Source organism: Dryas octopetala, chromosome 3, assembly GCF_963921425.1.
Source record: "Dryas octopetala chromosome 3, drDryOcto1.1, whole genome shotgun sequence".
Classification (NCBI taxonomy): Eukaryota; Viridiplantae; Streptophyta; class Magnoliopsida; order Rosales; family Rosaceae; genus Dryas; species Dryas octopetala.
In genome coordinates, this window is record NC_141368.1 from 27448669 (window position 1) to 27472631 (window position 23963).

Below are 23963 nucleotides of genomic sequence, written 5' to 3' on the forward strand. Positions count from 1 at the left end.
TTCTGTTGCTTTGTTGCATAAACTTGGCTGCAAATTGATTTAGACTTGACTAAATGGAGCAATTGTTTTGTCGAGTTATAAAAAAAAGGTTATAAATATATTATTTTCCTACACTTTCAACCAACCAATCCTGTTGAGTTGTTTTTTGTTTTTTGTTTTTTAACTCTGAAACAAGCTTTCCTTGGCTGGAAAGTGGAATTGATCTCTATAACATGAGTCATAAGTGTTGTTTCTTGGACTTTAATTTCTTTTTGTTTTTTCCTTTCTCCCTTTTCAATATTTCCTTCCCTCTTTTTTTTTTTTTTCTTCCCCTTTTCCCTTTTCATCAAATTTCTCATCTAATCACCAAAAGATGTGGCACTGCACATTTATGAGGAAAACAGTAGTTTTAAGTTGAGTTATTAAATTAAAAGCTTCAATTTGGAGGGTTATTGTAACATAGCTTTTGCCGGGGTTGTGTAGGTTTAGGTTTAGATCAATAAGAATGAGAGTAAATTATTATATGATAAAATTTCTTACTGACTGAAATATGTAGAAAGTTCTTGTTATGGTTCCTCTAGTCATTGTATTTGTCTGCTAAAGTATATACATAATGACAAACAGGCTTTGATGTGATGAAAGAAGCTGCAAGTTTTAGAGCATGCAATGGTACAAATGGGGAAGCTAGTCCATCAACTTCTAGGTTGAATAACCAATTTAACATCTCATCTGGGTCACCTTCATACTCTAGGCGTATGCCTCAGATTGCTGAAAATGGGAATGGAAACATGGGAGATCAAGGTAGCCGACCGGATCAAAGTTTAGGAAATGCTAATGGTAGAAATTCACATTACATCTCTAACTTCCCAAATGATTCTTGGGACAATTCTGAATTTAGTGACCTCAAAAGAGGCAGAGACAATGATGGAAACAAGTTTTCTACTTCAACTGCATTGGAAACTCAGGTAGAGATGCCACCTTTTTATTTTTTTGTATGGTTCCCTTTTTGCTTGGCAATCTGCTTGCTTGTGTCATATTGTAAGTGCCATTTTTCTTTCAAACAGAACATGGATTTTGGACACCGGAATCACAGTCTAACACATCATTTGAGCTTGCCAACACATTTTGAGACGCCTGCTATGGAGAAGTTTTTGCAATTTCAAGATTCTACTATTCCATGTAAAATTCGTGCCAAAAGAGGCTTCGCCACTCACCCACGAAGCATTGCAGAGAGGGTAAAATAAATCTCTTTTATTTACATTAGAACTGGTTTATATCTCACAATTTAGAGCTGGTTTACATTAGATTACCACCTTATTCTATAAGCCAGACTATATCAAATCCATGATTGAAATTGAAAATACTGTATTGCAGATGAGAAGGACACGGATTAGTGATAGAATGAAGAAATTGCAGGATCTTTTCCCAAACATGGACAAGGTAATTGAGACTGTTGCACCATCACAATAGTCAGTGTTTTCTTGAATGCATGAAATTAATATGTCAATAAAAGGAATAGAAGTTGTAACCTTGTAAGTTGTATTCTTGGCAGCAAATAAACACAGCAGATATGTTGGACTTGGCAGTTGATTACATTAAAGACCTTCAGAAAGAGGTCAAGGTATAATGAAAAGTCTGAACTTTGAATCCATTACTTCACTCGTGAAACTCAACCAACTCTATCTTCCCTCTAAAATTTTTTCAATTTATTTTCTTTTTGTGCAGACCCTGAAGGATACCAAGGACAAGTGCGTTTGTTCAAGTAAACAAAAACAATATTGATGCAGATTCTTCTGCCTGATTTGTTCATGTAAAGATAGCAGTAGGATGATGGTATAAAGGAAAAAGAAAGCACTTTCTTTTCTTTCTTCTTTTTCTTTTTCTTTTATTTTTATTTTATTTCAATGAAGAGATATAGTAGGATGGTAGGACATATTGTGGGTGTGGAAATTTTAATGTATTTCATGTTAGCTTCTAGATACAGTGGGCTCGTTGTTTCAATGTCACCATCTAAAAGGAAAGCAATAGTGTTAGCTAACACAAATAAATAATGTCCAATTACAACTCAAATAACACAAACAAATGAATATGTCAAATCCAAAGTTTAGTCATAGAAATATTCATTTGATACTCATATTGACGATCATATGCAACCAACATGAAGTTTTCATACCCCGCATAATTCAATATTTAAGTGCTAACACGCTTCAGTACGTGTGACATCATGGTAAGCCAAATAATTTGATGAAGAAAATTGGACTATCAACTCAAAACCAATCAGTAATAGAATAAAGAAGAGGCTCAAGACTTACATAAGACTATAATTTTCTAATGTGGGATGATGCACTCCACAAACTTAAACTTATGGTTTAGTTATTTCTTATATAAGACTCTTATATAACACTTATAAAATTGTCGACCCATTCCCTAACAAACTTAAGCTTAAGCTTAAGCTTAAGGTTTAGGTATTGCTTAATAATTATTTATTTATTTTCTCATCTTTCTTCACCATTTAGGCTTACCTTAATGGCTTAATGAGTGACCAAACCAACAAACAAGATAGCTAAAGGCTCTTAGCCTCTCTCACGCAAACAACAAACAATGAGAAGAGCAAAGTAGCAAACAATTAATAAAACTAACTATTGATGCAAAAATCCGTAAGAGAGATGCAACAACTTAGGATGGATAATTTGGCTGATTGGAAGCCTTGTTGGATGATGTTTAGGATGGTGACTCGTGACAATCAAAGCTTGCTGAGTTGCTGGTTGAGGTTGATTGGATCTTCCTGTATGAGCACAAGATCAAAGGAGAAGGATCGGTGTGGTACCAGCTAAACACGCTCCGATGAAGTCAGTGATATGTATTTGATGGTGTTTGAGGAAGAACAAGCAAGAACAAAGCAAGAACTTGGGAGAATAGGAAGAACAAGGTAAGATCTTCTGGGATATTCTCAGCTGATCGTGGGTGTATTTGTGTGAATTTTTTGAGCAAAATGTGAACCTCTTCTTTTGTGCACATAAGAGAGTTTATATAGGCAAAGGAAGTTGTGAGGCTTAAGTTACCTGTATGGAGATAGATGGCTAAGAAGAGGCTATGCATTCGGTCATGAACAGTAGCATGCACATATGCCCCCAATATTTGCATTCAATGCTGCATTGAATGCAAATATGGAAGATCAAGTGAAATGCCCTAATAGTCATGGCTGTGAGCTGAGATGTCTCATCTGTCAGAAGATCATGTCAGATACACTTGAGTATGGCGGTTCGTCTCAACATGATCTTCTAAAATGGCTATGGAGTCCGAGCCGAGCTGATTACATGTGTTCCCCATATGCAGATGTGAAACACATATGTAATCGGATCGAATCAGACATAGACGAGTTAGGCTGAACCGATCAGATAGATGCAATGATTGCTTCAGTGTAAACCAGTTGTGACTGGAATTAGAGCGGATGATCCCCAAATGCCGAGCCGAACTGAGATGTCTAAGAAAAGATGAACATGCACTCGAGTTTTTAGAGGATCCCAATGTCGGATCAGATCAAATCATATCGGGTCGAACATATATATGCCAATCCGATCAGCACGATGTTAGTATCACTGAGCTGGTATGCTGATGTGGAAGGTTGAGTCTGACCATCGAAAGGTTAGAGTGCCAAATAAGACAAACCGAGCCACGTGGAAGTTTCTGGTTGGTTACTGAACTTTTGTGGATTTATCCATAAACATAAGTCCTTCAACTTTCGAAGCGAGCGCAAGGAACTTGGAGTGGAAGTTGAAAATCACTGATTGAAATTGAGGTGGTAGCCAAAGCCAATCCAAGTGTTCAAAACTGGATGGGATTAGCATCCTAACCACCCAGACACGTGACAAGCATTGTGTGGTCGGGTGGTCTTGGGAACATGCAATGGCGTCAGCACATTAATGGCGCCTCCCTTGAAACACGTGAGAGTCCGTTCGGATTCTAGTTTTTTGAATCATTTCCACGTGGCATTATCTTGTAATTGGAGCGCCAAAAACGGACGGTTAGGATTCATCCTGCTTGGAGGTATAAAAGCCTTCTTTTCTTCCTTCCTTTTCCATTTTCTACAACTTTTTCAAACTCTCAACTCTCTCTCGTTCTCAACTCTCACAACCTTCTTTGTGATTTGCAGAAATCCAGTGTGTCCGTCAGAGTACGGTGGTTCGACTGTGAGGATGAAGGCGAGTCATTAGGAAAACGGTAAGCAATCTTTTTAACCCGTTTCGATTTCACATTTTTTGGTTTCTTGGATTTCTGTTTTTTCTGAGTTTGAGGGGTGTTCTTGAGAGTTCTAGAAAAACAACTTTTAGATCCAAAAAGTGAGGGGATTAGGTCGGACCCCATTTGTGGGTGAAATCGACTGGGATGAGCAATTCGAGGAGGTTAGGAACCTCGAGGATGAGTATCTAATCGGTTTGGCAAGTTCGCCCGAACCCGATCTAGAGATACTTGGAAACCTAAATATTCCAGTAGTCGATTTGGGCTCAGACGATGAGCAAGAGGTAGATGCCCAGGAGCCTAAGATAGACCCTGAAGAGGCTGAAGAAGAAGGAGGCTCTGGGGAAGAGGAGCAAGAGGAGAACAAAGAGGATGAACCCGAGCAGGTTGCAAAGGATGAAGAACTCGAGCTGAGCGGCGACCAACCTCTGGTCACAATAGCTAGCGAGCGTGATCGGGGTCATAAAGCTTCGAGCTCTGCTCGGATCGAGGGTGGTAAATCCGGTCAACCCAGATTTTTACGAGGAACTGTCGTGGAAGGCAGACTCTATTCCGAATGAGATGAAAGAGTGGGAACTGGACGACCTAAGGAAGAGGTTCAAGATTCCCTCATCAGTGTTGATGAGATTACCGGAAGAGGGTGAAAAGCTGATCCGACCTCCCCTAAGATGGGTGACCCTATACCAAAAAATATTAGAGAATGAGGTAAGGCTTCCTCTCCACGAATTTGTTCATCAGGACTGGATGAGCCTGATCGGGGCGGCTCCTCACCAGATGAATCCGAATATTTACAGGAATATGATATGTATGCTTATATTGTGGCGAGCTGTGAATAATTGTGTGCCAGATAGACAATTCATCTTCCACTGTTTCAACTTAAGGACGAAGGAGAAAATCGAGCTCGGTCTTCTTCTTATCTGGTTTCAGATGTGCAGAAACATGTTCTTCTTTTTTCGATCTATTTACTGGGTCCTTTAGTTTTTTTTTTTTTGGCCTCTGACTTATGTTTGTTTTGGGCCTTTGTCTTATATTTGTTTTGGGCCTTTTGTTTTGTGTTTTTTTTGTAGTCAAGCCCAAAATCTCACACCCACACATACTTTAAGTCTTTAATACCAAATTACCCAGCCACCACTCCCACCATATCCATCCGATCCCAGCTCTCTCTCTCTCTCTCTCTCTGCGATCCCAGCCACCACCGGTCCACCACCATCTCAGACTCCCACAATCATCTCAACCCCCACCACCACCACGAACTCCACCATGAAACCATCATCACCTCCCTCTTTTTGTGATTTTTTTTAATTTGGTTTTTGGTGTTGTAGTCGGCAGCCTAATACCGCTCCGACACCACCACTCTCCAACCGATACCGAAATGAATGGTTACTGATTATCGACGGTACGGTATCGGAACCAAAAACCCTCATCTCGACCCCTATCGGTCCGAATTCGGTATGGGTGTTTCGGTACGGTAACCATACCGAACCCACCCTTAGGTATGACCATAGCACCTTAGGTAGAAGTTCAGGCCAATTGCCTTTGGCCCCATCTAATTTGGACTTCAATGTATTTTTGATGATTTTGTTGATGGCCTCAACTTGTCCATTAGATTGGGGATGGTAAGATGATGCAAAATATAATTTGATGTTCAAACATGAACAAAAACCTTTGAATCTCTTGCAGTCGAACTGCTTACCATTATTAGCTATGATCGTGTGTGACATGCCAAACCGACATATAATGTTCTTCCAAATGAAGTCGATCTTTCATTTGTTCAGCGGTAATGGTTGCTAATGATTTTGCCTCAGTCCACTTTGTGAAATAATTAACTGCCACCATGGCCATAGTGACATTTTCTTTTGCCTTCGGCATAGGGTTGATCAGATCAAGTCCCCACTGCGCGAATAACCAAAGGCTTGACATCAGAGTCAGTAATTCATGAGGCTTGTGAAAAACAGTTGCAAACTATTGGCACTTGATGCAAGATCTGGGTAACTGAGCAGCATCTTTGTTCATTGCGGGTCAAAAATAGCCTTGCCTAATAGTTTTGTAAGCGAGAGCTCTTCCTCCAGAATAATTTCCACATATCCTGATAGAATTAGAGCATCCAACCCAAAACCAATTGGCAATAGGTAGAGAGGCCCAAGACTTATAAACACATATGCTAAGCTCTAGTGTTCCGATGTGGGACATTGCTCCACATTACTCTCAACACGCCTCCGCACGTGTGGCGAGATTAATCTCATTAATTCCATTTATTTATTCTCTGACTTACCTTGTATAGCTCTCTTTAGTCAACTCTCTTAATTGTAAATCCCAATAATTTAGGCTTAATTCTTGTATTTGTTTTATTCAATGATTTAGTCCTGATTTATACCTAGACTGTATCTATTTATTAATACCTCCAAGAAAGAAGAATATATCAGAAAACTTTCATGGTATCCGAGCAGTAATCCTAACCTAGGGTTTCTGTTGCCAATCTCTTCTTCTTCTTTCTTGGGTTCGTTGCCTTACACCTGCAGATCAAGTTATCTTTCTCTCAGTCTACTTCACCATTATGAGTTCTCCTGCTGCTTCCTCTTCCACTACTGCCATGGCTTCATCTTTTAACTTTCCCAACATCACTCATCTTGTGATCGTGAAACTTGATGATGATAATTATCTCTTTTGGTATCATCAGGTTGAAGCCTATCTCATTGGGCAAGACTTATTTAAGTTTGTTGATAAATCTCACCCATGTCCAGCGGAGACCACTCCAGATTATAATCTCTGGATACGTACTGATAAGACTCTTGTGAGCACTCTTTCTGCCACTTTGTCAGTACCTATTCTAGCTTCAGTTGTGGGCTGCAAGACCTCTGCCTCTATGTGGTCTATTATCTCGGAGTATTTCAGTCAGAAGTCCACAACCAACTCCTCACATCTTCGACGTACTCTTAATGAAATATCTCATGGCAGTAGAACAGTTTCTGCTTATCTTCAGGAGGCAAAATCCATTGCTGATCAACTTGCTTCTATAGGGGAACCAGTCTCTAAATTGGTGATGAGTATGAAATGCTGGTTACTGTTCTTGAGAGCGTCGACACACTTCCTCAATTCAATTTACTACGGTCTCGCCTTTTGACTCAAGAGTCTCGACGCCGTCTCTCTACTTCACCACAACCTCAACCAGTTGCCATGTTAGCCGTTCAGAACTTTTCCCGGTCTTCAAACTCCAATTATAGTTCTTGGAATAACAACTGCAACAATAATTGGAACAACAACCGGAATTCCGGTCGTCGAAACAACAACTCTGGTCTTCGTTCTACTGCCCTGGTGTTCTAGGCACTGCTCCTACTAGTACCTGCCAATTTTGCCATGGATTCGGACATCTTGCTCCTACATGCCCTATGATTCATCGGTTTGCACGCCCTTCGGTGCCTAATTCCCTACTTGCTTTTGTTGGTTTACAGATTGCTGAACAACCTCCCTACTCACCTGGTCCGATATATGCTTCACCTTCTCTTCAGGATCCTTTTTAGTATCCAGATACTAGAGCTTCCACTCACATGACTGGAAACCCAAGCCTCTTACAGCAACGGTCCCCTTATACTGGTAATGATTCAGTTTACCTTGGCTATGGTGATCAGATGCCTATCTCTTATACGAGTAAAATGTCACTTTCCCTTGGCTCCAACTCTTTCCAGTTAAATAATGTCTATGTCATTCCCTCTATGCGCAAGAACCTTTTTCCATTGCTCAACTTTGTCTTGATAATAATGTTCTATGTGCCTTTGACTCTCAACATTTTTATATCTTTGATCGTTCAAATGGTTCACTCCTTTTTCAGGGCCTATGTAGGGATGGTCTCTACAAGCTTCCATCTATTCCTTCTCGTCTTCAAGCTTTATCCGTTTCTCTTCAGTCGTCGTCTCTATAGCACAGTCGCTTAGGTTATCCATCTAGTAAAATAATGCCCTTCTTAGGCAAAAATCAGTTGTTAGGTTCCACCTTTAAATTTGAAAAGTCCTTTTGTAAAGTTTGTGCTTTGGGTAAATCTACACAACTTCAGTTTCCAAATTCTAATGAAATAAGTGCAAATTATCCTTTTCAACTTGTGCATTCTGATATATGGCAATCTCCTAATATTTCTGTTAAGGGTTATAAGTACTATGTTCTATTCACTGATGACTTTACTCGTTTCTCTTGGTTATATTTCATGAAAAATAAGTCTGAAGTTATTCATCATTTCAAACATTTTCTTTCCTACATCCACACACAATTCTCTATGTCTTTGCAACAGTTTCAAAGTGATGGAGGCAAAGAATATGATAATGATTCCTTTTGAGAACTCTGCACTTCTCATGGGATTCATCATCGATTCTCTTGTCCTCACACTCCTCAGCAGAATGGGCTTGCTGAACGCAAGCATCAACACATAGCTAATATGGCTTGCACTCTTCTTCTTTCGAGCCATGTTCCAGTCCGTCATTGGATTGAGGCTGTTTTAGCTTCTATTTTTCTCATCAATCGTCTTCCTTCTCTAGTTCTTTAGTAGTCTTCTCCTTATTCTCGTCTCTATGGCCAAACACCTTCCTATTCTGAGTTAAGAGTCTTTGGTTGTGCATGTTATCCACTTTTGGGTGCATATTTGACTAACAAACTATTGCCTAGAACTGTTGAGTGTGTTTTTCTAGGTTACAGCTCGCAGCACAAAAGGTATAAATGCTTTGATCGTTCCACTGGCCGTATCTACATCTCCCGCCATGTTCGGTTTGATGAGCACTCTTTTCCCTTTGCTGATAAGTCCCCTGCCCAGCCACAACCATCAGAATAGGCTCTTGTCTCAATCTTCCTGTATTACCCGCTGCTGCCGCCATGCCGCTAAGCTCTAGTTTTTCGATGTGAGACATTGTTCCACATTACTCTCAACATATCCCTTCGTGGATCTCCTTCAGCACATTATTGCCTTTTTTAGGTGTTATGCATTGCAGATAGGGTAATGAAAAACGCCTTTTATAAAGTTGTCCGTCTATGATGCTAAACCGAGCTGAACGAGCTTTGATCATGTGAGCTTTGTCTTTTTCGGGAGGAAAAGTTCCGGAAATCAGATAGTCATATATAGGATTCATCTAATTCAGTTCGGCTATTATCTTCATGATGGCTTTTTCTTCTTCAGCTATGCTAGGTTTGTCTAGAATTTCAACTGGGACATTCTAGGTGACTTGGTATCTGTTGCGGAAGCTAGGCGTGCCAACGCATCAGCTCTGGCGTTCACTGTTCTCGAGATCTTAAATATGGTGTATTCCTGGAATTCTTTCGACATGGATTTGGTTTTTTCCAAATAAGCTGCCATGCTTAACAAATATTAGAAATTATAACAACTGCCATTAAAATAAAAACAATGGGCTGGGATAAAAAGGTAAAACGAACTCAAAGAAAAATCAGTAATGTGTTGGGGTCCGCATAGTTATTGATTAAAACGTAATTTTTGAAATTATATAATTGACTAAAATGAGATAGAAAATTTAATATTGACATTTTTGTAATTTTAAAATATTTATTAACTTATTTGTAGTTATCTATATATTCAAAGAAATGGTATAAAACATGATTAATACGATGATCCAAATAATAATACTTGTATGGAAAACATAATTTACATTTAAAGCACCTCTCTCTCTCTCTCAATCTCCCCACGTCTTCTCTTCCATTTCTAATAGCTTTTAATTTTTACGTATAAATCAAGGAAAAAACTCTTGCTAGCTCAACTGTTCGAGTTTTCACTATCTTGGAAGCAATTGAATAGCTTTTCACAGATAAATTACACCATTTGGATCATCTTCCCATATTGATCAATTCGTATTCATTTCCTTTTGCTTCTTTTTTATACGTTAAAAATACATTTCATTTGTGTTTTGTATGATAATTCGGAGGTGGGTTTATTAAGATTCGGATTTTGATAAGGCGATGTCGAATCTTCAAAGTAATTTCAACCAGAAGATCGACTACGTTTTCAAGGTGGTGCTGATCGGAGACTCGGCGGTGGGTAAGTCTCAGCTCTTGGCTCGGTTTGCTCGCAACGAGTTCAGTTTGCAGTCAAAGGCAACCATTGGGGTTGAGTTCCAGACTAAGACGCTTGTGATCGACCACAAAACCATCAAGGCTCAGATTTGGGACACTGCTGGTCAAGAAAGGTAAAACACTTTTTTCCCTTATTTTTTTGTTTACTGATTTCGGGGTTTGGTGATTGAGTTTTCTGTGTTTTTTATGTGGGTTTGTTGTTGTTTCTTGATTTTATATTGATTTTATGTTGTGGGTTTGTTTCAATTTTAGTTTTGGGTGTTTGTGTTCGAGATGTGAAAGACCCTGACTTTTGCTGAATTAGAAGGCAATCCATAATTTGTGAAGCCTTTAAACCGAAACAACTTGGCTTTATAATACAATACTTCATCAAAATGCATCCATCGAAATTGGATTTGAAGGTCTATGACAAGTCATAGACAAAATGAATCTCACACTAAATAGTGCCTAAATACTGCCAAAAATGATTTTATCCAGATGGGTCATCTAAAGTTAATGAACTCAACAAAATAATGCAAAAAGTCCAATTTCTATATATTTTATGAAGCTGACAATTTAAGCCGATATAATTTGGAGTTAAAGCTATGAACATCCATAACCAATGAAAAGAATAATTTACAAAATTTGGTAGTGCAAATACACACAGCATGCGCTCTCACTTTTTACAAGTGAGTTGCAACAAAATATTAGACTTAAGTCCCGGCCCAAGCAATGACCAACACTGGTGGTTTTCAGTGGCAAAAGTTGGCCACTTAACAAGGATTTTCCTGTTGCTTAAAGCACCATTATTCATAAACCACACATTGACACAGTGTGTTGTGGGAATCCTTGAACGATAAGGATTCTATTGGTACCCATTCGGTGGTCAGAAACGCATCATAGAGTAGCTGACGATGACAAAACCCTAACCCCATGCTTTTGATTTCACCCCCAATTCATGAAATACTTGAATTCAAGAAGAAATTAGGTTTAGCACTCACCTTACTAATGATTTTGAGGTGAAAAGTGATTTCTAAGGACCTCCTATATCATCTTTCATGGGTATTCTCCTTCTATTGTCCCTCATAAAAGACATCAGTATTGTTTTCTTGGTTCTTTGCTGAAGGACCCTCTTGAAAGCATAAAATGGTATCCCTATCACATAACTCATTATAACCCTAAGTTTGAACTCGTGTTATTGATATGGTATCAGAGCTTATTTGACCCACTGGCCCATGTGGGCTTGGAGCCTTTTAGGCGCCCCCCCCAAGAGGCTGGTCATGGTACGTCGAAGCTGAGTCTATCATGGCCAACTGTGATTCTGTGATTGGACCCTATCTTGGTGAGGATGCTAGAGACTGAAAGAGATTGTGAGCTTTGGTTTATATGTTGGCTGAAGGAACTCAATTGTTAATTCCTGACTACCCTTTTGGGTGAGGATGCTTTCAATTGTTAATTGAAAGCATAAAATGGTATCCCTATCACATAACTCATTATAACCCTAAGTTTGAACTCGTGTTATCGATATGGTATTAGAGCTTATTTGACCCACTGGCTTGGAGCCGTTTAGGGACCCCCCACAAGCTGGTCATGGTACGTCGAAGATGAGTCTATTATTGGACCCTATCTTGGTGAGGATGCTAGAGACTGAAAGAGATTGTGAACTTCGGTTTCTATGTTGGCTGAAGGAACTCAATTGTTAATTCCTAACTACCCTTTTGGTGAGGATCCGTATTGTTATAAATGTGGTGATTTTAATAAGTTCTAGAATTTCTGTAACATGTAAGCCTTTTCATAGTTGTTTTATTGTTTTAAGGTTTTTTTTATCTCCAGTAATGGAGTAATCCAGTTGGGTTTCACCTCTGTTTCTCTTTCTAAAATGAAAGCCTTTCATAGTTGTTTTTGCTGTTTCAAGATTTTTTTCCCTGCTAGTAAGCTAGTTGGGCATCGCCTCTGTTTGATATATATTTCATACTTTTTATGTGAAACATGATTTCATTAAATGAAAATAAAGAAGAACAAAATACAATACAGTGGACAATTGTCCACCAACTTAAAAAATTCCTAGATAACAAGCTCTAGGATATTAAACAGACCATACACTACATATAACAATAGTATAGTAAAACAAGCCCTAGAAAACACATAAGCATTAAGTCCTAACACACAACAGCCTCCCAATTAGACAGAATTGTATAAAACGAGTAGGTCCTGAATGGTGGAGTGATTGACACCCATGATGAAGCCCAAAAAACGAACTATTGTATTACATATGTTGCATTTTTATACATAATTTGGACCTTGCTTTGTTGATGATCCCGACAAGTATAGATGCAAAAATTGGCTTTTGAGCATAGGGTATATTCTGCCAATCACAATGCATTAAAATTAGGGAGACTTAGAGTTTAGTCCATTTTATGAGTCTTTCTTAGACTAATACCGGTAGTGATTTAGGGTTTTTAATCAAGTCCTTTTATTTTTCTTCTTTGACGGCTTTATGATAGGTTTTAACTCCAGAATTTTGGGCGCTAACATGCAGCCTCTACAAAGCCCACTCTACACCCTAGGAGAGGAAATACCCATGAAATTGGAGGAAATACCCTTTAAATCAGAGAAGGGCTTTATTATGAATTAAAAAAAATTTCTTATAAATTAAAAGACTTTATTATGAATTAAAAGAATTTTCTTATAAATTTTAAAACACTCCTGGTCTCTATCTAAAAACTTTTTTTCTAAAGAACCCAAGCCTAATTATCTCTTAAAATTATCATTGTAATCTTCCTTTGCTTCTATCAACAAACCACTCATCCCACTTTTTCTAATCTCTTTTGATCATTAACACTTGATTCAGAAGCAAGATCGAGATAAGGTGTTACTTGCCATAATACATGAGTTTGCATCATTCCACTCTTTAAGATGTCTCACACAACAATTGTTTGATAAGTAAATAGTGATAATCTAGAATAAGTGATAGTTCAGGAGTTTCTGATCATGTACTGTATTACAATAGAGCCGTTTTATTTTTCTTTTTAAATTAGATAATAGAAGTTGATATTTATCAATGATGGTGTATTTAAATCTTGGGAAGTGGATGCTGGTCAATGAGGTGAGCCAAGCGATGCATGATAGTGAAGGGATGCTTCAGAGAATTTCATTTGGACCAAAGTATAAGACATGGAATTAGTAGTAACAGTCAATTTAAAGATGTAAATGAAGCTTAAGATTGAAGTTGAGGCAGAGGAAGAGGAAGAGGTTGAAGTGGATGTTGGCATGTTGCCACAAGGTTAGAATTGTATAGCTGAAGTGAATCTCCGCCTTTTTTGTACAACCAATTTTCTAGTTAGTGACGGAAGAAAGAAGCTAATGGCTGTTGAACAAAATATTATGCCACAGAAGCAAAGCTTCTTAATATGACTAGCTTATAAAATAGATTCAGCTAATGCTTGGGTAATTACTTGAGCAAAACATGTTGGGCAACAAACCAGTGTGGTCCCACTTCTAAATCTGAGCCAGCACTGATTTTCCCCCAACTTAACCACTTAGGTCCAACACAGGGTAAGGGCCAGCCCCATGAACCCATCCAGGTAAGGGGTTTTATCTCAAATTGCCTCGTTCCTATTAGTAGTTGATCCCCAACTTATATATCATTGACTGTTGATTTACCTTTCCGATGTGGGATTAACTCCATCCACATCCATGGCTTGTATCGAGCCGCACAACCCCAAGAAAACCTGTCTAGAACTAGTCAAAGGTTCTATTGTCTTACAAAATGAAGATTAACAGAATAAATAAATTCTGCTAAATTAATTAGGATAATTTTGTTCATCCTATTCATGCTTTTGGATATAACTTGAGCAAATTGTCTAGAACTAGTCAGAGATTCTCATATTATAGAAGAAAGGAGATGATTGGTTGGAAACTATCAAGCACAAGGATTTATTCTGCAATATGGTTGTTAAAACAGTGTAATGCAAGGATACTGTTCTTTTTATAAACTGACTTATTAAATCTGTTTAGTGTAGTGTTTCTGTTTGTGCAAGTGTGTGTGGATGGGGAGGGGGGAAGACTCCAGGAAGAGAGAGAGAGAGAGAGAGAGAGAGAGATCCTATGATTTCTTACTTGCGGTTCAATTAGTTTTCCTGATATTAAATGGAAACTCCCGTAACTCTTTTTTCTCCACAAAGTCCACCTTCTTATGTATGTTATTGTTCTGTTCACTTCTGGTGATGATCTCAGATACAGGGCTGTGACAAGTGCATACTATAGAGGTTCAGTGGGGGCAATGCTGGTCTATGACATAACCAAGCCTCAATCATTTGATCATGCAACCAAGTGGTTAGAGGAATTGAGGGGGCATGCTGACAACAATATTGTCGTCATGCTTGTAGGTAACAAGTCTGATCTGGGCACGCTTCGAGCTGTACCTTCCGAGGATGCAAAAGAGTTTGCCCAAAGGGAGAACCTCTTCTTTATGGAGGCATCAGCACTTGAGGCTACTAATGTTGAATCTGCATTCGTCACAGTCCTAACAGAAATTTATAGAATTGTCGGAAAGAAGGCCCTCATTGCCAATGATGAAGCAGAAGGGAGTTCCTCACTTCTCAAGGGAACAAAAATTGTTGTCCCTGGACAAGAGCCCGAGCCTGAAGTGAGCCATGGCTGTTGCTCATAGGATTATAGGCATTTAACCTACTGTAACGTGGATTGCTGCTGTTTATAGATCCAGTAAATTTTTAAACCCTTTTTTGCTTTTAATTCTTTTATATTTTAACATTCATGTTTGTCCTTGTTTGACATGTTTGCATTTTCCCATCTTTCAGGAGACAATTGTAATACAGCTCGTGGTAGACCGGGAAATCAGGTTTACACCCTCTTGTAAAAAGCTGTTGGTAGATGATTGGCATAGAAGTCTGGGACTCATACAGTGATGTGATAAAATTGACATGTACTTGCCTGTATTTAACATTCACACATTTTTCTGATTTTAGCAGCATTCAATGGCTGAAATAGTATAGATTTCTTTCAATTAGACATAAGCACAGAGTCAGCCATATACCTGAAACTAGACAAAAACGAAAACAATAGAGTGCCTTATGAGAAAATGAGTTCGAGTTGGTCGTGGAACAATGTTGTATTTGACTATTTTGTTGAGTTTTATTTTTGATAAATGAATTGCTTTTGAAGTAATTGATACAACATTCTATGATGGAGTTTTCAGTTTTCTACAGTTTGAGTAGGTATTTTGTAATAGAACTAGAGTTAAATACTATGTAAGGAAGTGAAACAACTAGCAATGAAGGAGAATAAAAAAGTTACACAGTGCACTTGGTTGTCTCCTATCAAGCATTTTGTTTTGTAGATGAGAATGTCACAAGACTCACAATGGGTATCATGCTCTGTTTACCTCCACCTCTGTTCTGAGAGTTTAGCAAGGTGCTATTGTTTCTTCAAACCTTAAAGTCACGAGAGGCCACATTTCCTGATACTTTGAGTTATTTTAGCCCCCCATCTTCTGGAATAAATATTCTTCTCAAGAAACCACATATCAGGAAAAAACAAATCTAGAATTTACCAAAACAAAAACAAACACTTTAGCATAAATTGTTTTCCTAAAGAGATATGCATGAATACATAATTTCTATTTCCAAGTTTCTTTTACATTTGTTTTCGAACACTTGAAGATCTGCTAATGTTCTAAAGATGTACTTGTTCTTGATTTGACTATTGTACATAGGTCATAGATGAAGAAAGATGGGAGAATAGTTGTATTTTTCTTATATATATATATATATATATATATATATGGCAATAGTTGTATTTTTCTTATATATATATATATATATATATATATATGGCGATGGGGATATTTAAACTTGAGACATCTCACTATTGTGGAGAGAAATGCCGAGTGAGGTTTATCGTTTTTTCACATACACTCTCTAAGATTTCAAAAATTATATATGCATCTCCTAAGGTTTCAAAACTGTTGAACATCACTCCCTACAATGAGACGAAAAATGATGAGAATGTATGCAAAAATGATGCTAAGGGGGTGGAATGGCCTAATAAGATTACTCAAGGTGTAAGGTCCAACTTCAATACAAATATTTTCTTCATTGTTTATTTATTATTTTCTCTTACAGGGGGTTATGTGTAATTTTTGAAAACTCAAGTGTGTATGTGTAATTTTTGAAATCTCAAAGGGTATATGTGAAAAGATGATAAATCTCAAGTGGTGTAAGGGTAAATAACTCAAGAAATACCACTAGACCAACAATTAATTAGTTAAAGAGGTAATTACACAATTAGTCCACTTATTATTTCATAAGCTCTGTGTTGGTTCACAAATTTTTTAAAGTACGTGCCAAGCGCATCTGCGAATTAACTGATGTGTGCCACGTTGGTCCATTCCGTCAAAACACCTCAAACGGACATTAAGTTTTGTCCACGTGGAGGGGCATATGGGTCAATTCATGTCCTAATGTGAGTCAAATGGGGTTAATTAGGCAAAAAAAAAAAAAGGGCATCGATCTACTAAAATGATAAATCCTTAATCTATCTAAACAATAGGGAAAGAAGAGAAACTCTCTCTCAAAATATATTTCATTTCTTTTTCTCGAGTTAACCTAAAGAAAGAGATTAACTACATGAGTTTCAAACAAAATTTTTTCTTCATAATCAGTTTTATCTTTTCTCACACCTTCATAAGAATAAAGCATAAGCAATTTCACTATCATTAGAATTTTCTTAAAGGGGGTTGGGATACATTAGTTACATTTATAATCTGGATCTAGTGATATATATAATGTAGGGTCTCCCAAAAGTGAAACAAGATTAATCATCAAACAAGCCTCCTATTACATTCCACATTTTAGGTTTATATAGAAACTAGAAAGCTAAACCTTATTCAACTAGGTAAAAAAACAAACCTAACTGACTAAGAAAAAAAAATTAAAGGAAAGTATTTACTTGCAAGAAAAAACTTCCAAAACATGGAAAATAAAAATTCTAAGAGTGCCTTAACATGCAGGTACTGATACCACAAATAATTAATCAAAACTACCTAAAGCCCCTTTCTTTCTTTGCGGGCCAACTACCACAATGCTAATATTGTTTTGCGGACACCACGCCCACTACATCCCCGCGCCACAGTAAAGCCCATCTGCCAGGCGCAATGTTTTGACGAAAATAGGGATAACAAAAATCTAAAATTCCTGCCGTGTCCTCCCAACTGCAACACGCCAAAACAACAAGGTCCACCTTTACAAGGCCCAACCAAACTTTACAAGGCCCACCTTATTACAGAAACCGCCTCTTCCAAATAACTGAATGCAAAGTTGCAAACTGTTCCGATATCACGTCATCACGTCATCAGAACACAAAAAATTCATGAAGTAAAAATCAAGAACACCAGAGCAACTATTCGTCTTCTCCACTGAATCTGCAGAAAGGTAAGCCCTAATCCCTTAACTACACCATTCTATGTTTTAGAATAACAGCATTTTTGTTTGCATTTTGATCTCTGTCACTTCGAACACTGCTGTTGCAGTTTCAGAAAACCTAAAAATCAAGAACACCAAAAGCAACTGTTCGTCTTCTCCACTGAATCTGCAGAAAGGTAAGCCCTAATCCCTTAACTACACCATTCTATGTTTTAGAATAACAGCATTTTTGTTTGCATTTTGATCTCTGTCATTTCGTACACTGCAGTTGCAGTTTCAGAAAAAAAACCCAATTCAATTTGTGGTATACTCTGCAGTTTCAATTCAAAATGTTGCAGTTTCATTAATAACAAGAAAGGTCAATTTGTAGAATAATATGTTATAGTTTCAATTTGTGGTATACTCTGCAGTTTCAGTTGAAAAATGTTGCAGTTTCAGTCAAAAATGTTGCAGTTTCAATTCAAAAATGTTGCAGTTTCAATAATGGTAGCCTAGGATAATTAATTCTAGTTTCAATTTGTGGTATACTCTGCAGTTTCAATTCAAAATGTTGCAGTTTCATTAATAACAAGAAAGGTCAATTTGTAGAATAATATGTTATAGTTTCAATTTGTGGTATGCTCTGCAGTTTCAGTTGAAAAATGTTGCAGTTTCAATTCAAAAATGTTGCAGTTTCAATAATGGTAGCCTAGGATAATTAATTCTAGTTTCAATTTGTGGTATACTCTGCAGTTTCAGTTGAAAAATGTTGCAGTTTCATTAATAACAAGAAAGGTCAATTTGTAGAATAATATGTTATAGTTTCAATTTGTGGTATACTCTGCAGTTTCAGTTGAAAAATGTTGCAGTTTCAGTCAAAAATGTTGCAGTTTCAATTCAAAATGTTGCAGTTTCAATTAACTTTCTCTTTACTATTCCTATGCAGATGACAAAATCAAATGAGAGTCCAACAAAACGAAAGTTCAAAATTGGAGCAAGAAAAAAAGTACCTATAGAAAGGAAGGGAACAAGGTCATCACCAAGACTACAGAAACTCAAGAAAAATGACCAAAGTCAGGAGGGACAAACTCAGGCCGAACAACCTCCAAGTCAAACAAAGAAATATGCAAAGAAGAGGCCAGGAAAGAAACAAGAGAGCAAACAAGAAACAGAAATCAAAAAGGAGCAAAACAAAAAGCCACACAAAGTACCAAGAAGCCAAAATCCAGATTATGTCCAGTACAGATCAAACCTGACTGCGTTTCAGAAACTAATGAGCAGGCACATGGAAAAAATTAGAGAAAGAAATGATGTCCAAGAACAGCTGAAGAAAACCCCTTTTTGGAACCTGATAAAGGCTTACATGGATGGACTTGTGGGAGAGGAAGACTGCAAGAAATCAGACTGGCTGATCACAAGAATGATAAAGTGCTTTGATCGAAACAGAAAAAAGTTCAAATTTGGAGACAAATTTGCAACAATTAAAACAAAAGATGTGGCAAATATCTTGGGAATCCCAACCACAGGAAAAGAGAGAAATGAAATACCCAAAACAAAAGGAGCAAGAAGACATAAGTCCAAATTTGTTGAAAAGTACTTCATATCTTGTGACAGAGTGATGAAGACAAATATAGAGAGATCTATGGAGCACACAATTGATGAAAATACAGAAGATGGGGCAAGAGATTATGCAATACTTACATGTCTCCACCTCATATGTACGAGTTTCTTTGGGAATTCAAGTTCGTCAGCTTCATGGACGTTGATACAATGCTGTGAAGACTTGAATAGAATTAGAAACTACAAATGGGCAGAAGGAATCAAAGACTACCTAATCAACTCCATGCAGAGACCAAGGGAGGGAGACAAAACAACTGCAATTGCTGGATGTTCAGTCATAATACTGGTATGAAAAGAGACACTCAAACTAAAGTTTACAATAATTCAAACTTTGAATTTCAATATGTATTAACAATTACTTCGATTTTGACAGTATTGGATATGTGAGAGAACAAACCTCATTAAACCAATAAAAGGGAGGGGGGATGAAACAATACCTGTAGCAAAGTGGTGCCTTGGAACCCTCGCAGAGAAACTGGCATCAATGGAGAATGATGAAATTGAGGTAAACTTATATTAATTTGTACCTGAAACAAAACAAAACAAAAATGCATTACTACTTATCTTATTCTTTCTTTATATAATTAAACAGATACAACAATCAGACGATGATGATGATGATGATGAACAACTGGACCAACAAATGGAAGAGGTTTATGACAGTGATTTTCAATCACAGCCAAAAGCTTGGAGTGCAAAGAGAAAACTAATTGACACTGAAGAGGAAGAACAAGAGTCTGAAAATGAAGAATGTGAGCAAGAAACGGAAGAGCAACAAGAGAGTGCAGAGGAAGAGGAGACAGAGACACAAACTCAGAATCTAGCCATTATTGAGGTGCATGATCCTGAACCATGCTATGAAAACACAGATCATGAATACTTTGATTTTGCTGCAAGTCAGGAGCAAGAAGAAGAACAAACAGAAGCTCAAAGTCATGATGAGGCACAAACTGAACACACTCAACTAACACAGTTTCAGACCCCTCCAGAAAACCAAACTGAAGAAACTCGAGAGGATCAATTTGACACACCTCAAGCAACTTCAATCATTGCAAGAATTCAAGCTCAAGCACCTCAGTCACCTCCATTCATTGAAGATATCACAACTCAAGCAACAAAACCTCAGTCTCCTCCACTGACACAACCTGAGTCAACTACATTCAACGAAGAGACTCAAGCTCAACCACCTCCAGAGACACAACCTCTGCCACCCCAACAGAGTCCAACATGTGCTTCATATTCAGCTGCAACAGTCATTCTTTCATTAAGTGAAACTGCAACTGAGCAACTCAATCTGAGTCAAATGGAAACTCAACAACTCAATCTCAGCGAAACTGAAGCTGACCTGACAAGTGCTCGAATGGAAGAAGTTCAACAGCCTTCATTTGACCAGACTCCCATCAGCCTTCTTTCATTTGACAAGACTTCCATCAAATTGCCTTTATTTGACCAGACTCCCATCAACCTTGTATCATTTGACAAGACTTGCACCAACCTACCTTCATTTGACCAGACTCCTAACACAAATCAAGGAAATCAAGGTATCTTAAATGAGTTGTTTGGTTTGTTATTTTTTTTCACAGTATTTATTCAACCTGCTTCATATTTTGTATTTATTCATATTTATTTGTATTGGTGATCACAGATGAAGGAAAGGATACAACTGAAACTGCAACCGAAACTGCAAGTGATACAAGACCAACCAAATCGGAAGTTCAAGATAACATGCCTCATGATGGTCGGCAAGCAACAAGTGCACATGATGAAGAAAAAGAAGCAGACAAAGTAAGTGATGGTCAAATCCCAGATGGCAACCAACAAGAGTCAGGAAAAACTGAATGGGAAAAGTATTACAGCCAAGAAACAAACGTACCTTGGGATAGAATCTTTGATGACATTGTGGGATCTATACCCGAGCAGTTACAAGAGGAGATGGACAATACACAAGAACAAATTTGCAAAAATCATGAAGCAGTGTACATGTGGAAAGGAAGGATGGCCACATTGAAAGATATGCTGTCATCTGCTATAGAATCTTGCATAAGGAAAAACAAGTTCTCCACAAAGCTATTCTACAAGTGTGAAAGGACCAAGAAGAAGCTTAGAGAGAAAAGAAAAAGGTACAAGAATCTGTGGGGAAAATATATGAAGATGCAGGGCAAAGTCAAGTCATACAAGCTAGCAAATAAACTGAAAGATAAGCAGCTTGAAAGACTGAGAAAACTGAATGAGGAAAAGGAAAAAGAATGTGATGAAATGAGAAAGCAGAAAGAAGAAAAGGCAACAGTAAAGTCTCAACGGCAAGCTGAAGAGGACAAACAAAATGAGGCTAAAAAAGACCAGCCATCAAGAACAAGAAGCCTGCAGAAAAAAGAATCAACATCACAAAAAGATCATGATGCTGAAAACAACCCTCCAGAAAAAAGAAGAAAAATGGAAAGAAATGAAGAACACAAATCCATTCAAGAATCTGAGTATATTTCTCTAAGTGACAAGGAAGAAGAGCAAAAGACCAACACACAGAACGATCCAACAATCCCCAAAAAACTAGTGTGGCAAAAGCTCAAGGTTTTCAAATTTCTATCAAAAGATGGAAAGCAAGACATTCAAAAATATTGGAAAGAGGGACCGCAATGGTAAGTAAATTTATAATTCAACTTGAACAAAACATGTGTTTATGATATCCATATAAAAAATTATTCTAATATAATCATAATACATACAGAGCATACTTCTGGGTATCAACACGTACTACACTCTTTCCACCTGACATTGTAGATGTGCTTCTTGATACTGCAGTGTCATATCAGGTATATACACAATTTTTTATACTGATTTTATATAACTTGTCAAAAATAAACTAACCAGATACTTCTAGATCATTGATGCATACTATGACATACTGCGGGGAGATGAGTTGGACGATCCAAACATGCAGCAGAATTTGTACTTAGGCACTTACATACATGTAAGTACAAGTAAAACAAGTTTATTACTTTCAATATGCATACTTGTAATCTATCCTTATTTTGAAACTGCATATGAACGCAGGAATACATAGTGGGTGGACACACACACTCAATACAAAGTCAACTGCATGAGAAGGTATTTGAGAATCTAGGAACTGCACAGAAGATTTTCTTTCCAATACACAGTGTCGACCACTACTCTTTACTGGTTTTCGACAAGCTTGAAGGAAAATGGACTCATTACAACTCGATCAGACCACGAAGTGTGCACCATAAGGATAAATACTATGATATAGCCACGACATTGGTGATGCACTATCCTATTTTCAAATCCTCTTTTTATTTTGTATTGTAACTGCATCATATTTGACATCCTATGATCAAATTCTCTTTTTATTTTATATTGTAACATGCAGAAAGGAGAAGTCGAAAAGTGGTTGCAAGACCAAAAGCATTGTGCAGAAAGGATGCTAAAAACAGGAAATTTCAACACAGGACAATACATGCTGACAAGAAGGCCATTGACAAAGGGTCAATATCTCACAGCACAATACATCACCTGCAGTCCATGCACCTTTCCAATCGAGAATAGTCAACAATGCCCGCAACAAAAGGATGATTCGTAAGTAACTTACCTCTCTTGAAATCAATTTGATCTATTTGCAGAAATTCTTAATATAACATAACTAAATTCTTTTTGCAGAAATGATTGTGGCATATTTGTTTTGTACTTTACAAGACAGCTTGCAAGGGGAGATGACATTATGCAGAAATTTAACAAGAATGACATTTACAAGTTCCGTGCACATATCATTGACCGTCTCATGCTTCATAGAGGATTTTGGCTTCAAAATGTACACACATGATATAGCTTTAGATACAGCAGTTTCATGTATTTTCAGAAATTAGCAGTTTCATGTATTTTCGGAAATTAGTTATGATTAAAATTACTTTTTGTATTAAGCATTTCAGGTGTGAAAAGATGATACATTTGATAATTAAAGTGATAATTTTAGCTTATTTGTTTCTATTTAGAATTCTTTTAATTTGAAACCTATTTCAAATTATTTAATATGAAACTACAACCTATATTGCTACTCCAACTAAAAGGTCATTTTAAACTCAAACTAGGTCAAGGAAAAGCCTAATATAACAGGCTAATCATTTGCAAAATGTATCACATATAAACCTTCTCAATACAAAAGAAACAAGTTAAAAACCGAAAAAGGCCAAGTATGTCAAAAAGCATCTGAAACTGCGGGCAAAGCTGAAACTGCGGGTCAAACTGAAACTGCGGGGAAAACTGAAACTGCAGGTAAAACTAAAAGAAACAAGTTAAAACCCGAAAAAGGCCAAGTATGTCAAAAAAGCATCTGAAACTGCGGGGAAAACTGAAACTGCGGGGAAAACTGAAACTGCGGGCAAAACTGAAACTGCAGGTAAAGTGAACATACATATTAACGGACTCTATTAAAATCCAAGGACAATAACAGCAATATAAAGGCAACAAAACTCGGCAACTTGCATCCAAATATAATAGAAAAATCAAGAAAGTTTAAATCTATTAAATCTTTAATGATCCACTCAAATTGCATGATATTTTCATGTCAAGACACTAAAATCTATAAAATTGTTAACTGTAAACTCTATCAAATTGCTAACTACAGTAAACTCTATCAACCAATCTTCATTATGA

General features: G+C 37.4%; 2 protein-coding genes across 2 annotated transcripts in view; both read left to right on the forward strand.

Moving 5' to 3' along the window:
• LOC147292191 (transcription factor bHLH129-like) overlaps positions 1-1958 on the forward strand; it is a 3197-nt gene extending 1239 nt beyond the window's left edge. The window contains exons 3-7 of the mRNA XM_086236145.1: positions 598-944; positions 1044-1214; positions 1354-1419; positions 1532-1600; positions 1705-1958. Coding sequence (XP_086092271.1) covers positions 598-944; positions 1044-1214; positions 1354-1419; positions 1532-1600; positions 1705-1761 — 710 coding nt within the window. The 3' untranslated portion in view covers positions 1762-1958. The remainder of the gene's footprint in view (positions 1-597; positions 945-1043; positions 1215-1353; positions 1420-1531; positions 1601-1704) is intronic.
• Positions 1959-9874: 7916 nt separating this feature from the next.
• RABA4C (RAB GTPase homolog A4C) lies at positions 9875-15581 on the forward strand. Its single transcript, XM_086238796.1, has 3 exons — positions 9875-10391; positions 14494-14982; positions 15078-15581. The coding sequence occupies exons 1-2, from the start codon at positions 10165-10167 to the stop codon at positions 14927-14929; spliced, it is 663 nt and encodes a 220-aa protein (XP_086094922.1). The 5' UTR covers positions 9875-10164; the 3' UTR covers positions 14930-14982; positions 15078-15581.
• Positions 15582-23963: the final 8382 nt, after the last annotated feature.